At 44.1% G+C, this 24,682-nt stretch overlaps 2 protein-coding genes across 2 annotated transcripts; one reads left to right on the top strand and one right to left on the bottom strand.

Annotated features, from left to right (window-relative positions):
* Nucleotides 1-8,913: 8,913 nt before the first annotated feature.
* LOC311366568 (nucleoside diphosphate kinase B-like) lies at nt 8,914-11,533 on the top strand (the record flags this gene model as incomplete). The annotated part of the gene is made up of 5 exons (XM_084485353.1): nt 8,914-9,023; nt 9,912-10,041; nt 10,628-10,729; nt 10,822-10,934; nt 11,133-11,533. 5 exons carry the CDS (start codon nt 8,914-8,916, stop codon nt 11,248-11,250), a joined length of 573 nt encoding a protein of 190 aa, XP_084341479.1. The 3' UTR covers nt 11,251-11,533.
* Nucleotides 11,534-11,812: 279 nt separating this feature from the next.
* On the bottom strand, nt 11,813-24,023 carry mbtd1 (mbt domain containing 1). Its single transcript, XM_084486036.1, has 17 exons — nt 23,894-24,023; nt 22,865-23,060; nt 22,609-22,742; nt 22,382-22,496; nt 22,191-22,276; nt 21,978-22,095; nt 21,616-21,750; nt 21,408-21,496; nt 20,931-21,165; nt 19,975-20,030; nt 19,737-19,841; nt 18,928-19,075; nt 18,492-18,574; nt 18,002-18,236; nt 17,701-17,772; nt 16,851-17,009; nt 11,813-15,967 (listed from the first exon to the last, which is right to left on the bottom strand). Exons 1-17 carry the CDS (start codon nt 23,912-23,914, stop codon nt 15,849-15,851), a joined length of 2,106 nt encoding a protein of 701 aa, XP_084342162.1. The 5' UTR covers nt 23,915-24,023; the 3' UTR covers nt 11,813-15,848.
* Nucleotides 24,024-24,682: the final 659 nt, after the last annotated feature.

Raw genomic sequence — 24,682 nt, 5'->3', positions numbered from 1 at the left:
CGCACGCTCAGCCGTACGCAGGCAGGACTAGAGGGGGTGGTGGTGGTGGTCACCCCCCGCGGGCACCCTGCCTGCTTCGTGGGCATGAGGGGCAGCTGAGAGTGGGTGAAGGGTGGTCTCAGCGAGAGGAGGAGGACAGGGGCGCCCGCATAAAACAATGCTCTCTGAGGACCGATCCCAGAGAGGCGGGGCCACAGGTTTGAGGAGGCGGGGCTTCGTCGAATCGGGAGGCTGGACTCCACTAGGAGGGGGAGAGAGAGAGAGCGAGAGAGAGGGAGAGAGCGAGAGCGAGGTGTTGAGAAGTTTGAGGGTGAGAGAATGGAGAAGCATGAGGTGTTGATGTTATCAATACCTCTTGGAAGACCGGTTTATTAAAGTTTGTTGAAAATGTACACATTGCCTGGTGTTCCATATGGAAGCATATATGTAGAAAAATTCAAATGGCAATGCAATTTGGAATTTGCAGTTCAATAAGTCATTGCATTATGCAATTGACAATTCATTATGCAATTTAGTAATGTAATTTGAAAATACGTTATTCAAAGTGTATTTTAATATGCAAAGTGACAATGAAATCTTCAATTCAATTTTAAAAAGTTATAACAATAAAAATATAATTAACATTTTGTCGCCTTTATTCAAATGGAAAAGCTATAGCGCCCCCGTAATTGCAATGCACTTTGCCATGACATTTCAATCCGCAGAACGCTTTGCAAAATGTTTTGCAAAATGTTTTGCAATCTATCAGCGAATAGTGTGTGGGCAGGATCTACGTCACTTCCTCGTAATACCCTATCTCCAAGAGCACGCACTATCAACTGCATCTGTGTCTTCAACACGATTGTTCTCCACATCATCTGCCAAACTTCGGAGCATAGCGACAATCTCCTCCATTGCTGACACATACAAACATAAACAAGGAAATTATGAGGAAGTGACATAGGTCCCTCCCACACACGATTCGCTGATAGATTGCAAAATCTTTTGCAAAACGTTTTGCAAAGCGTTTTGCGGATTGAAATGTCATTTGAATTTTGCAACACACAGAGCGTGGCAAAGTGAATTCCAATTACGGGGGCGCTTTTTATTGTTATAACTTTTTTAAATTGAATTGAGGATTTCATTGTCACTTTGCATATTAAAATACACTTTGTATTTTCAAATGACATTATTAAATTGCATGATGAATTGACAATTAGACAATGCAATGACTTATTGAATTGCTAATTGCAAATTGCATTGCCATTTGAATTTTGCTACATATATGCTTCCATAGTTCCATGTTGCCATCTAACTATTTTATCAATTTTAATGAACTAAAAAGACTAGGATTACCATGCTGGATTTAAACACCTCTGTTTAACACTTATTCTACTTCGTTTAAGAATGCTTGATTCTGATTGGCATTAACCCGGCAGGTTGCCCGCTGACTTGTCGGTTGTACTTGCTGCTGACTGAGCACAGCGTCATCAAATAGTAGATCAATACGCCGCTTGTATTTTTTTTTCTATCACAGAAATTTCAAACATGAGGTCCATTGTAAAAATAAACCTTGTTTAAAAAAGTTTCTAAAATGTGTCGGAAATCTATCGGAGGGTCAGTCGATAGGCCTACATAGTTTCTTGTAACGAGATACAATGTAGCAACTACGTTATTAAACTAGTGATCAGATGCAGCCTTGTGTGATTGCTATAGAAACTAATTAGCTACAGCTGAGCAAAAGTTATTCACCGTAGTTCTAAAGGGGACTACTTTTTGAGGGAGATGAACTCAAAACAGTATCAATTTAATAAAAATGCAATACGAATAAGAATAATTAAGAAAAAGTAAAAAAATTATTAAAGTATTTGCATTGTTTTATTATGTTGGCAAGCACGAAGTAGAATAAACGGGAGAATCACCTCAAGGCAGGGCAATAGGGCAACAGTTTGATATATCAAATTGTTTATTGCCCTGCCTCTCGGTGATTACCCCTTACATATGACCTTCCACTGTTCTTCATTGATAACTAGGCCTACTCCAATGGGATATAACAATGAAAAACACTCAAATGTTGTAATGGGTAATAAACCCAGCTGCTAGATTCGCTGGTGCAGTCTCTTATCGATATATATCGAACATGTTTTATATTGATATTGTTCAAAAGTCTATCACGATACGATCATTTATTGTTTTATTTATTGTTCTATTCACTCACCCAGCCCCAGAGTCCAATCAGACTCAGCCAGGTGAGGCTGCTCCAACCAGTCATCATAGTTAATGTCTAAATTTAGGTCTTCTCGTCAAGGCTTCCAGGGACCTTCCCCTGGACTACAATATGTGGAAAATCGCCCTCACCAGTTCAGCTCCTCTTCCTCCGTTATCGCGGAGCCTTCCCTTCCCGAGTTGGAAGCCCTTGCGCGTTGTTTAATCCTGTCAATGGCATTGGTCGCATTGGACACACACAGCCGGGCACAGCATGGGCGGCCCCAATGGAGAAATGAGAAACAGCTGCTGTCAACGCCGCCCCCTCTCCACCCCGCACTTGGTGGGGGGTAAGGCCAGGGGGGTTATTATCATGTAAATAGCCACATGTGTCAACCCATGAGTTATGCATTTACGTTATGATAGAAATGGACTCGCAATGTGGCAATTGTGGCCAATGATGGACCTTGAATCAACTACTACATACCTATTCATGGTGAGGAGGATCTGTCAATGACTTCGAGCTGCAACGTAAGGGAGCACTTTTATAGATTCAAGCCGCATAACCATTGTGAACCTTTTCCGACTTCCAACTCGATAGTTTAGCGCTTTACTTACATCTTTGAACCTTTGTCATTAATATAGTATTTATATTGTTTATTCAAGTGTTGTAATATATTGTGTGTCTGTGTGTGTGTTTATGCAGTGGCGTAGCGACAAATGTTCAAATGGGTGGGCACAGAAAAAAAATGGGAAGGCAAAGCCATTTGATTGAACATAAGATAGGCCTAGATAAGATGCGCCATACAAACAACATTAATTATAATAACATTTATTAATAGGCATTTTATATTTCTGACATAAAAGTGGAATTTATTAAAGGCATTGGATCACAGCTGACAAATTACGCGGAAACATTTTAAACTGCATGAACCCATGCATCGGCGCGTCACATTTATTGAAGCTTCAACGCTCTCGGTCACAGCTGACGATACGCCGTTAGGCTAAACATTTTAAACATGCGCAAAACTGCATGAACGTAGCTTCTGTGTGTCATCACATCAAATTGAAAGCCCTCTGATTGTTGGGCAAGACTGACTGAAGTTTGCGGGCCTAGGCCCATCTAGGCCCGCCCGCGGCTACGCCTCTTTGTTTATGGTGTCATATGGTTGTAGATGTGCTTGGTAGTACCTGCCTCAACTACCTCAGCTGGACGTCTGGTATTGCCATCACTAAGAGCAACCAAAGGTCGATCATCTAAATCACAACTCTTCTCTATCTTGGGACCACAGTGGTGGAACGAGCTCCCTGCTGATGTCAGGACCGCTGAGTCGCTTACCAGCTTCCGCAAACGACTCAAAACCCACCTGTTCAGAGTTCACCTAGACTCTACATAGCCACAGGGGCGGGTCGTACTGTTAGGCAAACCAGGCACTTGTCTGGATCCCCAGGCCCCATAGAAGGCCCCATAGAGGCCTTTTGGGGCCCCCAAAATGCCCTCTTTATATTTTTCCCCATATGTATTGTTTTTATAAAAATCCCGTCATAATAGCAGCGTCGGGGATGTCCAATTACTCACGCATTGACGGTCTGTTTCATTCATCACAACTAAGGCAGTAACTCTATTTAATAAACCTGTCATCTGGGCCTAAGCTAGGGCGACCAGACGTCCCCGTTTTCAGCGACCTGTCCCCGGCTACTGCTGTCCCCGGAAATGTCCCCGGATTTGACTGTGACTGAAAGAAAGATCCGACCCCCCCCCCCACCCCCCCACCCCTCAACAATCCCGTCCGCCTGCAATCCCGTACCCCCCCGTCAACAATCCCGTCCGACCGCAAACCCCCCCCCCCCCCCCCCCCCCCGCCCCCGTCAACAATCCCATCCGCCAGGGGGGACGGGGCAGTGTCCCCATTTTAGTTTTCCATGACAAAGAGACACTAGGCTACACGTTTGGAGGTTTTTACACAGCTGAACCCAAAATGTCCCCGGATTTTGTCTCAGAAATCTGGTCACCTTAGGCCCTAAGCATCAATTCAGAATGTCACAAAATCTCACCTAGTTCAAGTTCAAGTTCCTTAGTTAAAAAAAAAAAGTTCAGTTCAGTTCAAAGTTCATAGAAAAATTAACTTGTTCAATAAACTAGTTCTTTTGAACTAGTTCATGCACAACACTGGCCATCAATGCAATTATAACAACACAGACAGGCAGGAGGGCAGACTGATAGAGAGACAGACACGCAGATTCATGTTGAAATAAGACGTCTAAGTTAAGTTGGTTAAATTCGATTACGCAATAAACGCCATTCACCATCATGTCCACTAGAGGGCAGCATTGCCTAAAGTCTAGTTCGTTTGATTTGACCGGCCTTTGGAACTCAATGGAAACAGCTTTCCTAAGGAGTCAGACGCTTCTGAGGGGACTAAAGCATTATTTTCTTTGATGGGCACTGCGAGAATGACGGATCATCAGGGAAATGTTAAAGGCGTCTAATGGGTCTCCTGTAGCGAGCAGAACGTGTTCGGGGTCAAGTTAGGGTTGATCAGGATGATGGGCAAAAATAACCTAACGGACACATTACATTATGAATATAACATATAACAACTCTGGGCCCAAATCTAATAAACACAACACACCACACATTCAAGAGGGTCAAGATGACCCTCGAGCCCCCCTATCAGTCTGCGGAGAACACTCTGCCACAGCTGGATGGCGAGGACACACATATCACACAGAAAGACAACACAACCTGGAGGCTCAGGGACAAGAGAACCCTCGATAACCCACACAAAGTCTAACACACACACCTGGCTAGGAAAGATACTATAAGTTTCTCATGCACCAAATCACGGGTGCTCTTCCGAAGCAGAACCTCCTCGGAGGCGAAGCTCCGGACGACCTCAGCGTTGTTAGGGGACGTAGAATATTCGATCTCTCACGCTTTATGAATCAGTATTACCTCAGTACTACCCATTACTGCCACTTTACTCAATAAATCCGAGGCCCTCGTGCTGATAGACTTATTACCTCTCCGTCTCATTTTATCTGGTCAAGTAATAGGGAGACTGTTTTTCCCAACAAGGACCAGTTGTGAATAGAGGCAGGGGCTGTCCGAGGGACACGTATGGAGGGGGAGTAGCCAATGCTAGGTGGAGCTAAAGTATGGTGCAATCCATTTGTTTGATACGCCCATCCCAGTGTTGTTGAACTTTGACAAACGGTAATGTGCGGCCTGGAGATGCAAATATCTGTGCATCTAATGCTTACAAAAGCACACACACAAACAAAAAATACACTTTTTGAATATGCAAAGAAACGCACCGCTGTGCAAAGGCAGCGTTATTGATTAATGTGTGAAAAAGTATGGAATAAATAATATACATATTTATGTTCCTCACAGTAACATAAAAAAAAACCCATAAGCAATTAAATACCTGCAGCATATATAGATAAACGCACTATAAACCCTATTTTGAATGTATCAGAAGAAAAAACCGAAATAACAACAAGAGTACGAATAAAGAAATGATTAAAGTGAGGCCTCAGGCAGCAAAACATACAGACAGGCTGACTGACGGAAAGATGTTAAGGCAAAAAAAATACATGATCGCTGACACAATAGTAGTAATGGATAATAACGGCCCTACTGGTAGGTACAGTAGGACCCATACTAACCCACAGCTAGTAGGCCGATAACAACATTATTTCACCAGTCCCATTGAGCTGTAAACCCACTTCTTCAAGGGAGACCTGACGAAGACCATAAAACAAACATATTAAACATACACAAGGTTAGAAAATAACACACATAAACTCTTTGTTAACTGAATACGTTAAAGTCTAATCAGATACAAAGGCATTGCCTTCTATATATATATATATATATATATATATATATATATAATTTTGCTCCAGTGGCAAGTATAGCAAGTACGTTTTTGATAAATCAACAGGAACAGAGCATGCATTCTCTTGCAGAACACAGGCGACGCGCTGAAAGCTGATTCCCTGTGGATCTCATCCACTGCTCCGCTCTCCTGAGTGCTGGGCGGTTCCAGACAGTGAACGGCCCAGCGCCAGAGTGCCCTCTTGTGGCAGTAGACAGAAACAAACGTGCGAAGATTAAATTCAATGGGTTGCGTGAAAATTGCAAGGATGCTTCCTTAACAGGTAGCAAATATAGGTAAAATGGCGTGAATAAAGGTAATATGGCTTTCATTTCGGTACTATAGCATTAATATAGGTAACATGGCGTTAACAAAGGGTAAGGTAATATGGCATTAATAATTAATACGGCATTAATATTGCTAAACCCACTCAAGAAAAAAAAGTGAATCCACTCACAGGAGCACCTTTGCTCATATTTATATTTTATAAATATAGTCTCTCCTTTATAAAGTGATCCTGCCAGGGATATTCAGAGAGAACGCCATCACATTCATATGAAACATGCATTATGTAAATATGTTATGTTTACATGTCACCAAATTATTGCAGTCCAAATACTCCCATGACGGTTATTCTGCCTTCAAACTGTGCAGCAGCGAGTTCCACTCATTCACCATCTAGTTTATCCCAAAACAATAGATGATATAGTAAAGTAGTGACTGAATCAGTGCCTGATTATAATTGCTGACTGGACTTTGAGTGCATGTCATAATCTCCAGATTTCAGATAAAAAGGTTTGCTCTGATTAAGTGATTACGTAACGGCTGGACGCACATTTAGCCGTGAGACGGTGTGGAAGAGGCCGGGCTGTATGAGAAGGAGAGAAGCACTTCCAAATATAACCTAGTATGACACTGAGTGAATCCATATCCTGTCAGGAGCTGGAATATCCTCATTCAGTAATCCCTACCACTAACCCTGACCAAACTATAGTCTACTTTGCTGCAACGTGATATGGACATTTTGATATGAACATCGCAATTATGTCACATCCCTAGCTCTACCATCTGCTGCATCACCCTCTCACCCAACAACAGCACGTTGTGATATTTCTCAAAAAGGCAGCTAAATCCAGGCCTAAAGCCTGGGTAAAAATAGGACTGAGGGAAGAAAGTGCTGTGTGTGTGTATGTGTGTGTACAGAGTGTGTGTGTAGAGTCAGAAGATTAGAGACCCCAGATTAGGGATCCATTTGTTCTCTAAGAGCATCCGCATGCTCGAGGTGGAGATGGAGATGGTTGGTGGTGATGGTGTTTAGGAGCTGGCGCTGGCATCAGAGTGGAGAGGATAGGAGAGGAAAGAGAGGCGGCAAATGGTGCCTGAGCACGTTCAGTGAGATTCTCTTTGGTAAGGAATAAACACGCCACACACACAGACCTTATATTACATACATACTATTTATTAAGGTCATTCATATTATATACATATTATGTATAGGTTACCTCATATCATTTTAGCAATTAAGGTCCCCTTATATGATATAGTCCCCTCACTATATATTATAGTGTTAATGACGTATATATGTTACGTTATAATATAGTTTTAATGCTGTATACGTGTTAAAATACAGTTTCAATGACACAACAGATAAATTCCCATTTTTGTAACAGACAGATTCACAGATTCCAGAATGATTCTAGAGTGTGGACAACCTTACATCTGCACATTGTCTTGCTTGATTCTAGAGTGTTTACACCATTATATCCACAGGTTGTCAGCCTGATTCTAGAGACACGATTATTTCATGCATTGGTTCAGAATTGACTTTTTTGGTTTCTTACTGTAGCAATCTAGTTTGGCTAGAATCGAAGTACACTACGGTAAAAAAAAAAAAAAAAAAAAGTCTAGCTCAGTATTAGGCACACTACGGTAAAAGTCTAGCTCTGTCTTAAGTAGACTACACTCATCCCAGCATCTCTTTTTTTTAGCACCCCCCCCCCCCCCCCCCCCGACACACACACACACACACACACACACACACACACACAAGCCCACTGGGCCCAGCCCCTCCCCACTCACTCAACTTGGTAGCACAAGTTCAAGTAGCGTCTAGTCTCAGCATCGAAGGCGCCCCAGGGAAAACGTGTCACGGCAAAAAAAAAAAAAAATTGTAGCTTACTTACTTACTACATCTTACCATAACCCTAACAATAACACATAAACTCTAACCATAACACGAACAATAATACCTAAACGCTAACCATAACCCTAACAATAACACCCCAACTCTAACCTTAACCCCTAAACCTTACCGTAACCCTAACAATAACACCTAAACCATCTAACCGAACCATGACTGAGTGGGTCGATTGGCTAATGGCTGGCATAAAACGCAATCAACTGGAATTGGTCCAGAGAGAGAGAGAGAGAGCTGGACTAGATCAAGGTCCGCCCATTTTCCTCTGCAATGAGCACCACTTTGGCTTGTAGTGCGATAAGATAAATATAATATAAGATAAATGTCTCATCTCCTGTCTCAACACTAAATGACAGTACAAAGTGATTTCCCGTAGAATACCTAAATACCTAATACATAAAAGAGGCGGTAGTCCAAAGAAATATTTTCTTTGTTTAGCGTCTTTTTTCTTTTTCTATTTTTTTTTTTTAAATCAAAACAAAATAAGACATCAAAGTTGAGTCCGAGATCAGCCCATTTTTGTTAAAAAATGTGAAAATATGTGAATCTTTATCTGCTCATGAATCTTAGAAGCTTAGAAAGTGTTTCAACATGCATAATCCAATAATAAAAGCGTGGTTTGCGCAGAAGTTCACGACATGATGTTTTATGTTCCTACTCCCTCCTCCAGCTATAAAAGGCCGAGTGACGCGTCACCAGGTCTTCTTCTCACGTCAGCCACAGCGGACACGTCTCCTCCCCACACCGCAATCCACAAGGTAACGCAATAAACGCTTATTTCAGGGGTCTTATTTGCATCAGACGAATGTGTTTTTTTTTATTGGGATTGGTGTTTCACGATCTCGGTGCGGTGATCTTTGATTGCGGCATGGTGGCGATTCATGGCGTGGCCAGGGCTAAACGTGACATAACGGCGGGCGGGCGTTTCCATTCTGCGCTACCGGACCTTAAACTTGAGTAACTGAAGCCGTTGAATGAGTTTAAATGTTCTCCTGGCACGGTTTTGGATGCGGAGTGGATGCCATTTGAGTCACTACGGTCTGCAGGAAGTACGCGACACTGAGCGGAATCCAGTGCCGTGAAAGAAGCCGGCATGAACAAAAGACCATGCGCTTTTTAAGGCCTTGCTGCAATTAAACGCGGAAGGGGCGGCAGGACCGCAGCCAGATGTATACCAAAAGTCGAATCGAGTACCCCTATCAGCCACCCTCCCTAAAGTGATGAGTCCCCCATGAGACGGACATTCGCTGCTGGATTTGGCAGCGGTTGGTCAAAGAAACCCCGAGCTGCCATCAACTTCTCAATACGTTACACACCGCATGCGCCAACGATGCTGCGCCCATGCGCAAAAAACTCGCAATTGTGTTGGCCACGGGTCGTGTCCAAACAGATCCGGCTCGTCACTGCAGCCGTGAACGCTTAAGCGAGCTGAGTGATTTGTTGATCGCGCTTGCACCTGCCACAACAACCGAGGTAGCTTTCAGTCAATGCTAGATACTCTCCGATGGGGTCGGGGGCCTCGGCATCCGGCCCCAAAGCGGAGAATTGCGCCCAAGGGCTGTGAGTGACTTTGTGTGCAGTTTTGTACTTTCTGTTTTTCTTTTAAAGTTGCAACTTGTCTGTAATCCTTCACGTATCCTTTCCAGAACCATGTGTGACACCGAACGCACCTTCATCGCCGTCAAGCCCGACGGAGTCCAGAGGGGACTGGTCGGAGACATCATCAAGAGGTTTGAGCAGAAGGGCTTCAAACTGGTGGCGATGAAGATGACAACGGTAAGTCCGCGGGACCTTCCTCAAAACACCCGCTGAGGAAATGTCTATTTACTGACTTGTTTGAACTGTTGCGAGACTGTATCGACCTTAGTCGCCGCAGTGGGTGAGATTAGTTGACCCCTGCTATTCCTGACTGTTGCTCTGCTGCTAAGCGCTTCGGTTCTTATCCTGCTTACACGAGCACTCTAACCGGTGTCTCTGCTAACCTGATGGGTCATGCAGTAAGCACTTATGTGCATTACTAATGTACCTCACTCCATTACAGCTGCAGCGAAGATTAGTCGACCGACGGGACCTATAAATCAAAAAATAGAATAATCGTTCGAGATTTGTCAATCACTAATAGCACCATTTTCGGTCTAATGCTAAATAGATATTACAATATTTGGTTCATTGATCATTGTCTTTAATGAATGCGTTTGTCTTCATTTGCTGCTTGTCTGAGGGAGGAGGATAATGATCGCAACCCTACACATTTTATTTTATTTATTTTTTTAATCAAACCTACTGGCGCTTGACTGAAAGTCTGAGTTGCTGTTTACCGTGCGGTACTTGACGGTCGTCTTCTGGGCGGTGTGTGTTGCAGGCCAAAGTGGAGCTTCTCCAGCAGCACTACGCCGACCTGAAGGAGAGGCCCTTCTTCCCCAGCCTGGTCAAATACATGAGCTCTGGGCCTGTGGTCGCCATGGTAATTAACCTACATGCACATTTTTAAATATGCATCAGTGTCACAGACACGTACAGACATATCCTAACGGTGGATGCCGTCTCCTATAATAGGTGTGGGAGGGTCTGAACGCTGTGAAGACCGGCCGAGTGATGCTCGGCGAGACCAACCCGGCCGACTCCAAACCCGGCACCATCAGGGGAGACTACTGCATCCAAGTGGGAAAGTAAGGAACAGATCCTATAGTCGGGTCCTATAAGTCATGTAACGTCTAGTTACTTTACCTGGGCCTATACCAGTTGCATGGTCGCAATACTGCCAACAGATGCATGATCTCCAATGGAGTTCTACTGCCTTTGTGGTGATCAGAAAAGTGTTTCTTGCATTTCCCTTTGGGCTAAATTATTCTCTTCAACCCGCTCAGGAACATCATCCACGGCAGCGACTCCGTGGAGAGCGCCAAGCACGAGATCAGCCTGTGGTTCAAGGACGACGAGGTGTCCAGCTACGTCAGCTGCGCCCAGAGCTGGCTGTACGACTAAATCCACCTGCGCCTCTTCTCCACCACCAACCCGGACGCCGGACATGCTGGTGGACGACCAGTGTCTTTGCCCCCCCCCCCCCCCCCATCTTGTCTTACTGTACTGTTTTGGGTCTGCTTTGTGGACCTGAAGTCCTGAAGTTCCATTCCAGCTTCCTTGTTCCATTCCGTCTTCAAACACCTCTCCCCAAGTTGTCTTCCTTGCGAGGGTCCATTCCGTATCATGAGTTTCTGCTGTTAAAATGGTGATTTTGGTTTTTGAATAAAACTTGACAAGATCTCAATCTTCTCCCAGATTTCTGACACCGATCTCTAAACTCTTTCAGTGCATCAGGCCTTCTCTTAGAAGGTTTAGTATGGGTATAATCTCAGGATGGACAAGGGATTTGTTTCCGGCGGGTGACTCAAGGGTCCTGAAGATAAGAGGGATTTAGTTGACATTAACCGTACACTATACTTGGCATGACCTTGCAACACTGCATTTGAAGTAAAACATTAGCACATGACAATACTTCAGAACCAACAGTGGTTAATAAGACATCTCAACCAGCCCATTCCAACATTTGGCTTTATTTACAAATTCAAAGCTTGATCACAGCACAACTTAACATATGAAAAGGTAACATACACTATCAAAAAGATTTACAAACTTTAAAACTGCAATCTAATATGTACCTCAAAGGGTCAGTGTTAAATTTTTAATAGATTTAAGTTCAACATTTGTATCCAAAATAAATTTCACCATAACTTAACCCTCTCAATTCACAACAGTAATACAATAAATGTATCAAATATATAGCACCACGATATAGTTGAATATAATTGGGGCTATCACATATAAAAGACCCGTGTTAGTATCAAGAGGAAAACAAAATACCCATTCTCAAGTCTGAACATCGATTAGGAGCTGTCCCCTTGCGCAAACCCCTCCCAATACAGGGAATAACAGCCAACAGTGAGGAAATATATAAGCACACCGTTATCATGCAATCTGGTAATCTGCAGCCATCATATTGAGCCCTGCAAGCAAATTACCTTGGTGACTAGTGAGAAATGTTCCATTTCAATTTAGGTATGAGGTGGCGCATTTTGCATTAATTAAAACACGAGTTGTGTGGGGGGGGGGGGGGGGGGAGTTATTTTTTAACGTAGCAGCAACGCGAGCCCATTAAACAGTCTTGGATTTGCACTGGGTTATGACGCAACTGGGTGGGTAAAGTTAATGCTTGATTCTACTCCCCCTCCCTCCTTACAAAATGGGAAATATACTCTCAAATGAAAGTAATCAAAAGCCCACCCTTCCACTTATGATTGTGTGACACTACAATGTTATTGCTCATTTGGTCTTGGAACCATTGTATTTTAGTTGCCTTTGTTATCCACTTGGAACCAAAAATTACCTCATTGAATATACCCTAATCAAAATACCAATGACAAAGCCAATTACAAAAATCGAACATAAAACTGCAAGCAATCAAATTGAACTTCTCAATAAATAATGGGGCGACCTCAACAATCAACACAATTAGCTGAACACAGAACAGAACAATTAGAGGAGATACAAGCAAGCAGGGTATGAAAACAGGACATCAGCCAAACAAACACTTGGTAGAGACCTCCAGCTGGCATTTCAACCCCATTCTATTTGACTCACACAAAGCTTTTAACAATGCAGTTGGAAATACAATGCAGAAAAAAATTCCTTTTCCTGAGATTTAAACCCGGAATCGTACTGGTAAAAAATGAGCTCATGGGTTGTTGTTGTATTGTCACAGAGAGAGAGAGAGTATTCGGTATGGGTTATGGTATTCAACAGCCCCAAAAATAAAAGAAAGGGCTATACAATATCTGGTTAGAATATTTATGTCATTTCTATTTCAATGTAGTGACATTAGAGGGTTAGATCTTTGATGTCTAGGTAAAATATAGAATACGGGAACTTTATTGCATATTAATCTAATCAGAAGACTATCCTGCAAGCTGTGATAAAATTCTTATGTTTGGTGTCTAGTCTTCCAGAGAAACATTTCAGGTTATAGATTTTGCATTTTGCATATGCTATCCCACAGCAGTAGCCTGAACACACAAACTCTTGGATATGTGCTAAATTTCACCAGGAGGTAGTAGATAAATAGCTGCAAGTATCCGACTCAGAACAATAAACTAAATTGTCACATACAGATTTGTGTCCATTTTTCGAAACTATGAAGAAAACAAAATCTGGTGGAATAAATGGTCCTTTTTTTTTTGCTCCATGTTATCATTCTTATAATAAAGCAAAAATATCTTTCTACATATTCTGTCTTGTGCCACTTCTAGAACTCACTGTGTGAATGCTGCCTTTAGGGGTATATGTAATAGCAGTGCATCGCTTATTCATTTATTACTGAACATAAACCTGTTATTCTGTGGCTCATCTGAATAACTGACTACTTGCATACATATGGCTCTGACATGAGAACTCAAGCAATGGGAAAGAAAACACCTTGCATATACTCTTACATAACGTTGACAGAGTCAGCCACTTGATTGAGGCAAAATATCTGCTGCATTTTCTTGTACGCACATCCATTCCATACATACATACATACATACATACATACATGCCTGCCTCGTGTCCTCACCATGTGAGAGTTATCGGAGAAAGAAACTAAACTGAATAGCAGCCACACTGCCACTTGAAGACGATAATCATGGTCCAAAAACAAATGAAAGACATCAGAAGGTTAAGTCTGGCCAGCCCGCGTAGTGTATTTGCACATGGCGGATTGGACTGGTATAACAAGCCAGAAGTACAATCGGACACCATTTCGTTTGCTTCTATGCACACCATCCAGTCCAAAAGACAAGAGCAATACCTGAAGAAGCATGTAGGTTGATTTGGGAATAAGGAAGCATGAAGAGGTGGCCTACACACTAATCAGATGTTTACATCACATGCTACTGCTCAGCTCATGCTTGCCCCTCGCAATTGTTGATCTCATCAATGGAGTTTGGAAAAAATATGCAATAATATTCAAATTAGGTTATGATGAGGATAAATCAAAAAGGACTCTGTTCATAAAGGCCTGGCTTAGAATAACCACAAGTCTGAGTGAGGTGGCTTCCAAGGGGCATGTAAGGAGGTCTTCATGTTTTTAATGTGCACCATGGCAAAGCCATCAAATTAACTCAATGTTATTACTAAGTTAGACATTGCCAATACACTTCAAACTAATTATGTATAAAGACGACATGGGGATCTGGGCCTCCTGCATGAATTGATGAATAGAACCCTGATAATATATATCCACTTGCATCTAAACAACCAACTAACAGAGGATCCTAAGAGTGCTGGTGCTCGATAATTTCCTGAAATGCATTGTGGGAGGAGGTGTACGGCTGTTATCAGTGGAACAACAAATGCCAGGACTGTAGTCCAATATAAGTAAATTGTTTCAAGGGCAGAAGGACAACCCTCCCACGTTACCTTGATGTTCATTCAAGAGACCTCATCTATAATGGTGGTAGGGAGTGGCTAGAGTCCATCCCCATCTAGCTATTGAAAGCGGTCCTCTGTTCAAATTAAAATCTTATATACTGTAGTTCTCTATCAATAGTTTATCATACTATAATATCAATAGACTCACTCTTATAGAACAACACACATTAAGTACCCCATCCAGCCACCAAAATTTATGCAAAGTAAGTAATCATCATTTTAAGACAGAATATTACCAAAATAACAAAACTTCAAGTACTATAAACAAAAGTATAAGTCCACCTGGCAAAACTGGTCAAAACTACAGGAAGAACAAAAACATACAAAAATTCGGTCATTTTCTTTCCCCGCTTCTCTCTGGATTGGTGAAAATGCTCTCGAGGAACAAAACAAAAAAAACATCAAATAAAGTCAGCGAAGGAAAGTTATTTTTTTTGTGTTTTTTTTTTTTTTTCCATTTAATAACACCCAACCCCCCCACCGCCAATAAATGTTTTTTAGTCACAGTTTCTGCAGGTCTCTGTGCGGTTCTCCCCTCCGCGTCCGGTCCCAGAGTGGTAGGCAGCAGCCAGGTGTTAAGGCCAGATGTGGCTTTGATGGAACCTTGCAAGAATACCTCCATCTATACCAGCAGCAGCAGTAGCAGCAGCAGCTCCTAGTCCTGCCCTATCGCCGTCTACACACCAGCAGCACCCACTCGCCCGCCCTCTGGGGAACACATCTAGAGCTCAGTCTCTTGCTATGGATTTTCGATGAGTTTTTCTTTCCGGAAAAAGGAGCAGATATTTTGGAACTCATCCGTCCCCAAAACCTTGAGCAGGTAGAGGGGATGGGGGAGAGAGAGAGAAGATGTGTCCGATCCCTCCTCCTGTTCCTGAAGGATGGACTGGGGCCACAATATATATATGTGCGTGTGCGTGCGTGGACACAGCTACAAAGTTTGCAAAAAGGGCCAGAGACACCATCTCTGGACCCCTCCTCTCCAGTAAGATCTCCAGGGCCAGATCTAAATGAAACCCAGACAGTAACAGAAACGGTTGAAAAGGCGCTGCTGTATTGTCGTCGTGTGCTCGCCCCCCCCCCCCCCTCCCCCCCAGGTGCCCCATGGCAGAACCTTCTCAGGGCTCCTGTTTGATGTAGTAGCCCGCCGAGCCGTTGCTCTCCTGGTCGGACACGCCCTGCGAGAAGGTGAACTCGTCCACCTCGGTCGCCTCCTCCTTCAGCCGCAGCAGAGACTCTGCTCACGGACGCCCGGAGAGACAGAGAGAGAAAGAGAGAAAGAACAGGGACAGAGATGAGTGGACTACAGCTGGGCACACCTCAAATGGAAATGACGAGTGTGTAATGAGTGTAACGAGGACATGACTGTCACGCTGTTACAGTGACATGAACCAGGAGTGTAGCGGGGACGTGAACCAGGAGTGTAGCGGGGACATGAACCAGGAGTGTCGAGGGGGACGTGAACCAGGAGTGTAGAGGGGGACGTGAACCAGGAGTGTAGAGGGGGACATGAACCAGGAGTGTAGCGGGGACAATGAACTCTTTGGGTTTGACGAGGGACATAACCCTGGAGTGTAAACTGGGACATAACGCGGGGCGAAAGGGGGACATGAACCGCGGTTTAACGGGGACTTTAATAACACTGGGTCACGACACCGGCTATAACGGGGACATGTCACTGTGTTACGGTGACATTAGACCCGGTGTCACAGAGACATTACACCTTTAACGTGGGAATACCGGGTACCCCCGAGCACCCCGCTCTTTCACGTTGAACGGTAACAGTAGATAACACAAAAGAAAACACCTCAGGCGAGTCATGAAACAATCTTCCAACCAGCCAGAGTGTGCAGTTCTATTGGTTTACATGAAGGGGGAGCAGACAGCTGGTGGAAGGGAAGGGGAGGGGAGGGGAAAACCGGAGTTAAAGAGAAAGCAAGGCTGGGAAACAGCCGGGACATGTAACGAAAACACCCAGATGTGTGTACCAAGACAAGGCCACAGCCGTTAAACCTACCCCCCCCCCCCCCCCCCCCCCCCCCACCCACCCGATGTGCCCGTGAGGGCAGCCATGCAGCGCCTGTCGGGAGGGCCCGGTTGATAGGATGAAGCGCGGTTACCTGATTTGTGCGTCTGTTGGAGGTGGAGGTGTGTGCGAGGGCGCGGCCTGGTGGGTCCCGGGGCGGGGTAGGGGGGCGGACTCTGCTCTTCGTCCCCGGAGAAGCTCCTCCTCCTGCCTGCTTGACCGAAGGGCCGTCGACCGACCGGGATCTTCCGCTCTGAAACGCCAAGCGAGACTCGGGTTAGGCCACTCGTTGAGAGTAAAGGGGGGGGGACCTTTTTGATTCTTCACAGTGGTGGACGTGTGGTCGTGTCATGTTGTGACTTCACATGAGTCAAGGAAGGCTACGGTTATCTAACGTGGTCAAATCAAGTGGATTTGACGTGGACTAATAATAAAATTACAATAGGGAGCCCCTCATTGTGTGTGACCCCTAATTATACTCTGTTATACCCCTGATTATAATAATAATAATAATAATAATAATAATAATAATAGTCTCCCTAAGGAGACTCGCAAGTCTCCCTAAGGAGACTCGCAAGTCTCCCTAAGGAGACTACCGAGTCTCCCTAAGGACTTCTACAGCATCACTAGTAAAACGCCAGCAAAGCTCGGGAAGCTGTGGAAAAACACTGAACTACAGCATGCAGATGGTGCCGACCCTAACCTAACATAACCCTCACCCCCCTAGCACAAAGTCACTTTTATGATTGGGGTACCTCCAATACACACCTACTGATACCACAAAATAACCCTTTCTCCCCTGCGGATACCAAATATGAGCATACCAGCGGTGTGAATTACTAGAACATGAGCATGAATAAGGCTTTAGAAACTGTAGAAACAAAGAGGAAGACATGGAGACACAGGGATGGCTCAGATGAGACAACGATGGAGGGAGGTCTCACTTTTCTTTTGTCCTTTGTACTGCGTTGCCTTCTTCTTTTGCTTGGGTACGCTAGAGGGCATCTCCCGGGCGCCTGGCAGGCAGTAAACAACACATGTCTTGTTTCAAGTTTGAAATAAATGGCAAGGAAGACCTGGTTAAAAACTGGTTAAAAAGGGCATAGAAGTCCTTCAGCCATATAGATCCAGTATCATCCGTTTGCTGTGTGGCCAACACTACAAATACTAATAATACTGTTTATAATGATACTACAACAACAACAACAACAACAACACCCCTAGGTGGCGTGGACAGAGACTCACTCTGCGCGGCGGGCGGCTGCAGCTGGTACCCGGTCAGCTGACACCAGCCCACGGGGTAGAGGTCCGGGGACTCGCAGTCCACCCACTGGTCGTACTCGTCCTCCCAGCCGTCAAAGTGGATGCGCAGCAGGCGGTGGACGATCCGCGTCACCGTGCCGACGCACACCAGCCGCGGCTCCATCAGGTCCACCGCCTCCAGCTTCATGCCCTGCCGGAAGCCGTGATTCGGGACGTCCTGCGGGGAGGGGAGAGAGAGACGGGTGGGGGGGGGCGGGGTCCATGGACATGGAGACGATTCATGGGTTATGTTGTCTGACGTCTTTTTGTGCGGCTGAAACCAATGATCAATTTAGGCTTGCAGAGGTAAGCCAGCACAAAACAACAAAGGTAGCTTTAACAGCATGCCGACATGAATGAACAATTCAACGCACAACTTTTGTGATCGGAGGTGAACATCAAAACAGCTGGACAGAGCGGTAACATGGCCTACCTTGTTAAAGAGCTTGACAGGAGCAGCTATTGAACCCGTTTCTCTGAGGTAGTCAAACCATTTATATGGTAGTTTAGTGCACCCTGGGGAACAGGTCAGTCAGGTAAGACTATGGCATTAGAAACACGGGCCAACAAACAAAGAGGTGAGAGCTTAGCTACACGCAGTGAGAGAGACAGACGTCATGTCTTATCGGTCAACGCTACGTGTCCATCTTTAAAGAGCAACCAAGCAGGGACAGCAGAGCACTAAACATAGCAATAGGTTTACCATTACAATGCATTACCAAAACAAATGCATTACCACAATAAAGCACAATCAGACCGTAGTATCAAATGCTTAGTGTCGGTCACCCGTTAAGGCAAGTCTGTGGCTATGCATCGATGAATCTGTTGAGTCATAGAAAGCCACAGCAACTGCTGAAGTGTGTTCCTACCTCTTGGGGGTGTGAGTTCAATGCTGTTGATTTCACAGAAGCCGGCAGGGAAGATGGAAGGGGAGGTGGAGTGGTAGCAGAACCAGTCTGAGCCGTCCACGGCCTCCGAGCCATCGATTCCAATCATGAGGTAGCCGTCTGCCAACACCTAGGAACGCATGAAATGAACTGTATCATGAGGTAGTCATCGGCTAACACATGTAATGAACTGCATCATGAGGTAGCTGTCTGCTAACACATGTAATGAACTGCATCATGAGGTAGCTGTCTGCTAACACATGTAATGAACTGCATCATGAGGTAGCTGTCTGCTAACACATGTAATGAACTGCATCATGAGGTAGCTGTCTGCTAACACATGTAATGAACTGTATCATAAGGTAGCTGTCTGCTAACACATGTAATGAACTGCATCATGAGGTAGCTGTCTGCTAACACATGTAATGAACTGCATCATGAGGTAGCTGTCTGCTAACACCTACAAACAAAGAGTACAGTCACAGTACGTTTCAATTGTGTGGTGGAGGGTTAGTATTGAACCACACTACTAAATCCAACTACTAATTAACCAAGAGAATAATAAAAGTACACTAGTAGTGTGCACCTTGGACAAAAGTCTCCAAGCCGTTGATAACAGCAGCAGTACCTCCATAATCTTCTACATCTCTAGACGTCTATAGTCCGTTAGAGCAGCACACGGGCAAGGATTTCTGTCAGTGCTGTTGTGATTAGTAGATAGTAGTAGTAGATAGTGTAAAAGGTTAGTCACCTGTCTTACGGTACCTAAGCATACAGAGAGGTAGACTCACCTTTCTTACAGTAGCCACACATATAGCAGAGAGGTTTAGTGGGTCGATGGCCTCCAGCTTCATGCCATCTCGAAACCACTCCCCAGTCTGGTCCACATCTCTCACCTGACACACACACACACACACACACACACACACACACACACACACACACACACACACACACACACACACAGTAAGGAAAAAAACTCTACCCTATTATCATACTATATCATAAAATCATATTAAATAACCGCACCTTCTGGAATAGTGGTGATGGAGCATCCATTTGACCCTCCATCTTCTTTGTTACATCTGAAAATATGAAAATAAATATAATATAAATTATATATATAAATTTCATCAAATCACACCATGTTTACTACAGTACTAACAATAACTACAGTAATGACTTGCACTAGAATGCTTGCACTAGAATAATAACCCTACAGTACCTAGCCCAAACCCTACAACACTAAAACAAGCCCTACAGTTATTATCATCCATACTGTAGTCACCATAATGCTACATGACTAACCGTAACCATACAGTAGTAACAGTTACACTACAGTTCTAACCCCAACGCCAACCTTATCTCAGATTTCAATGTGTTGTCCATGCTGCAGCCTGATGCAATCAGGCTGCAGCATGGACAACACATTGAAATCTACAGCTTGAAATCTACAGCTACATTACAATGACATTTATGTCACTTTTGCAGCTAGCGGTCCCCCAATCAAAACAGTAACAAAATACGTAATTTGATGACGTCAGTAAGTAGTGTGGAGTTGTTGTCTCAACAACAATTGCATCGAAAATCTGTCTGATGTGACTTAGGCAATCATCGTGTAGTAACAGATCAATATTTAAAACATATCAATGAATTAGATCTCTACTGGACTACTGTTTTTTGTGTATTTTCCCAAAAGTACAAAAACAATATATATATATATATATATATATCCTAGGTTTAGATATTTTAATGTGGAAATTGTAAATATCGTTTAATACTTTGGTTTACTAACAAACCCTCTTCTGACATTCACATAGCAAAACATTTTCTATATTAATTCTATCATAGAGATATATTTTGGAGCGCTTATCAGTCCCGACTTGTCGCATTGTGTGTGTCCTAAACAGGAACACTTAGTCCAAAAAAAAGTATCATTTTTAAAATAAACGAACGCCCGTGACTAACGAGTGCGACAGACTCACCGGAGCGCTTGAACCGGTGGCCGATGCTGCGCGACCAGCCGATGTTGTGGATGAGCGGGCTGTACATGTGGCACCAGAAGTCGTCCGAGCCGTCCTGGCTGTCCTCGTACACCAGCCGCAGGCGCCCGCCGATCACCTGCTCCACCAGGGCCACCCGCGTCCTGCTCAGGTGGTTCTTGTCCACCACCTCCACGCGCATCAGCTTCTTAAAGGGGAACTGCAAGCTGTCGTGCACCTGGAGCGGGAAAATAAAAACAGCGATAATGAGCCCACTGGCCATAAACTAGAGAGTGTTGAAATCCATTGTCCCTATGCATACGTAGAAAATAGAGTAAAATAAATACAAAATGACAAATCCAAAAGAGAGAAAGAGAAAAAGAAAGAAAGAAAGAAAGAAAGAAAGAAAGAAAGAAAGAAAGAAAGAAAGAAAGAAAGAAAGAAAGAAAGAGATAACTTGAGACCAAGATTATTCCTCACCTTGGTTGCGAAGTCCGCTGGCAGTGTTTTGGCACCGGTGAGGCGCTTGACAAGAAAGGCCTTCCAGTTGGAGTATTTGAGCTGTATGGCTGAGAAGGAGATCGGAAATTGGTTCATTAGCGATCCAAGGACACGCAGAAACAAAACAAAAACATAAGAACACAAACGTGTATATGTATATATATATATATAAAAAGAAGGAACTGACTTTTTGGAGGTACGAGGGGCTTGTTGCTGGATGCACACCAGCCCACAGGGTGGATCTCTGGGATGCCCAGGTTACACCAGAAGTCTTTACTGGTGTCGTTGTCAAAGCCCTCATAGCGCAGGAGCGCCTTGAACCCTGCAAATACATTAGGAATATAACACTGTACCGTAATATATGAAATAGAGACCAAATTTATTTGTGAGGGTTCCTATTTCAAAAGACTACCATTGAGTCTATTAAGTGTTAACTGCTGTTGAAATGTTAAGATGAAATCGACAATGTTCATGTTGTCTGAGGCAAGACATTGCATTCCCACATTAATTAAAGAACAGCCACCGTTCCAAATTAAGCCCAAGGCTAACCTGCTAGTTTAATGATCCCTGCGATCCAGTAGACTTTGGTCGAGAGGGTGGTGTCCGAGTTGAGCACCTCCACCCTCACACCCTCCGCTATGTCCCCCCAGCATGTTCCCATGGGGGCCTACCAGCCACAGACAAATACAAATAAATGATTAACACAAGAACACGGTTAACACTCTTAATATTGGGAGTATATTGAGTATCGGATGTACTCACATGCTTGAAACAACCAACGGGGGCTCCTGCCGTGCCATTGTTGACGATGTATCGACCCCAGTCAAAGCTTTCGACCGGGACCACAGCTGGGGGGGGGGGGGGGCAAATGTTTGAAGGTTGAGGCGAGTGTTTTTTGCATTGGCCAACTAATTCCACAGACACGTTTTTAAATTGTCTTGTGTATGGCTTACCAGCTTTCAGTTTGGCCTGGTTCTGCTGACTGGCTTGGTACTGTGCGTAAGCTGCCAGCTTTGCCATGAGAGGCTGTTTCTGTAACACCTTTGCTTTTTTCGTCGGTGGTTTACCCTTTAAAAACAACCAGCAGGTGGACAGTTAAACAGACAGCGTGTATCACTTCTAACTAGTTCCATGGATTTAAAGTCAAAGTCACACCACTGAGTAAATCCGAGGAAAGTACCTGAAGTCTAGCCAAGATGCTAGCTTTTTTGGAATTGGAAGAATAGCTTCTGGAGCAGGATACACTGCAGAAACGTTTGGTCTTGGAATAGAATGCATCCCGCACGCCCACCATCCCACACATCTCGCAGGTGGCTGTTGAATATAGACCACACAAGACATTTGTTGGACTCATAAATATTGGCGATTGTGAGGAATTCTCAATATTGTTTGAATATTTTTGGTCAATTTGGTCAATGAACATGCGTTTTACTCACCCATTCCCGCCTTGCCATCGGGATAAGTGTAAACCTGTCCATTGTTCTTGATGATGGGCAGGGTTGCGGGAACCACCTCATCCTCACTATCGTCAGAGCTGGAACTGCTGGTCGACTCCTCACTACAGCTGTCATACCCATCGAACATCCCAAACGAGTCCCTCCTCTTTCGTTCGGAACGTGGGGTTCGCTCAGCCTTAAAATGTGCAGAAAACATGCAAGCACACAGACATAAATCACAAATATGCCCTTTTTGTTTTAATGAAAGGAGTCGAGTCTAGTAGTAAGGGTTAAGAGTTTGCACATAGTAAACATGCAAATAGACTACCTCTAACCCTACCTGCTGCTTAATAAGTCAGCCACTTAGGATAAAACCGTTCTTAATTGGACTTTCAGTTACGGATATATTAACATGACACATGTTACCGCGTAGTCTTAGTCGTAGTGCGATATCAGACAACCGTACAATCATTGCGGTCAATCGTTGCTACAATACTTTTTTACAATTTCCTCGTCTGAGGAATCAGGAAGAACAACAACGTCTTTGTTGCCTGACGCGTTAACGTTATCCGATTTGCAAAGCCACAAAACAACACACAATATATTATTATTTTTTAAATGGTCTGAACAGATAATCGAGTGCTGCGGACATTGCATCACTCGTTTAGAGACACATTCGACTCCCACAACACGGAAATGTTTACGTGAAACCTGGCGGCCTTATCTCCTTAGTGCTAGCACAGGGGCTAGCACAAGCTAGCGGAAACCCGTCTCCTGGTTGGTCTACAGGACCCCACCACAACACGTTTTTTTCCGCAGAAGACACGTCCTAAACAACACGTCTTGGACGCCGATCAACGCGAGGCGGCCAAGGGAACGAGCGAGTTTGCGTGTCGTTTCCGAATGGCACCAGCATAGGTTTAGCTCAAGGGGGCTAGCTGCTAGAAACATAACAAAGAGAAACCACACGGCCTCACTCCACTAACATAGCGACATATGAAGCAGAACACAGTGTTAAAGGCACTATACCATGTCCCTGGCGTCCTCCATCAGCCCTTCATGTGGACATGCTCCTCTCCTGTGCTAACTTGCGCAAATGATAGCCCTTAAACGGGGATGTATATGCTTAAAAAAAGCCACCGTCTAAAGATCAATACTACACAGCAGAATATCAACAATTACTCCGCCGCTTCTGCGCGTGTGCGAGCGTAACCTACTTTCCTGTGATTGGTCGGTCCGGATTGAGGTCAGGGACTTGTATAGAAAACAAAACATTGGCCATTCTCCTGTTATTGAATGACTGACTTCCAATTTTCATTCAGATTTATTGATATTCACGGATTTTCTTCCAGAACAAACCATTGCGGTTTTTTTTCTGAATATAACCAATATACCAAAGCCTACATTAGATGTCAATTAAATGTGCTGTAGGTAAGATTTATAACAGCTATTAATCTCCCGGCTGCGAGTGAGTGAAATGCGTGACAATCTGTTTCGAGTTGTCTATGCCTTAAACTAAGATTTTTGACCATTTAGGGCATCACCTTGTCTGATTGGTTTTGGGATCTCTCGTGCCTGTCATTTACTGGTTAGTGAAATGCAACACTTCTTAGTAGTGAGAAAGTAGTTTAGTAGTTTCTCAGCCACTACTTAGTGGCTGAGAAACGTTGGGGGGGAAAGCAGAGGGATGGGAATTTTTTTTTCGTATGTCTGCTCTCTCTCTCTCTAATCAGCTGTCAAATCTTACCTACAGCTCCTTTAGATTCCCAAACATAATCAGCGTTTTAAATAGCTTTCTAAACAACCCTTTTAAGTCTA

The sequence above is a fragment of the Micromesistius poutassou genome, assembly GCF_964030765.1.
Source record: "Micromesistius poutassou genome assembly, chromosome: 21".
Taxonomy (NCBI): domain Eukaryota; kingdom Metazoa; phylum Chordata; class Actinopteri; order Gadiformes; family Gadidae; genus Micromesistius; species Micromesistius poutassou.
The sequence above is the reverse complement of the archived record's forward strand: the minus strand, read 5'-3'. Positions and strand labels throughout refer to the sequence as shown.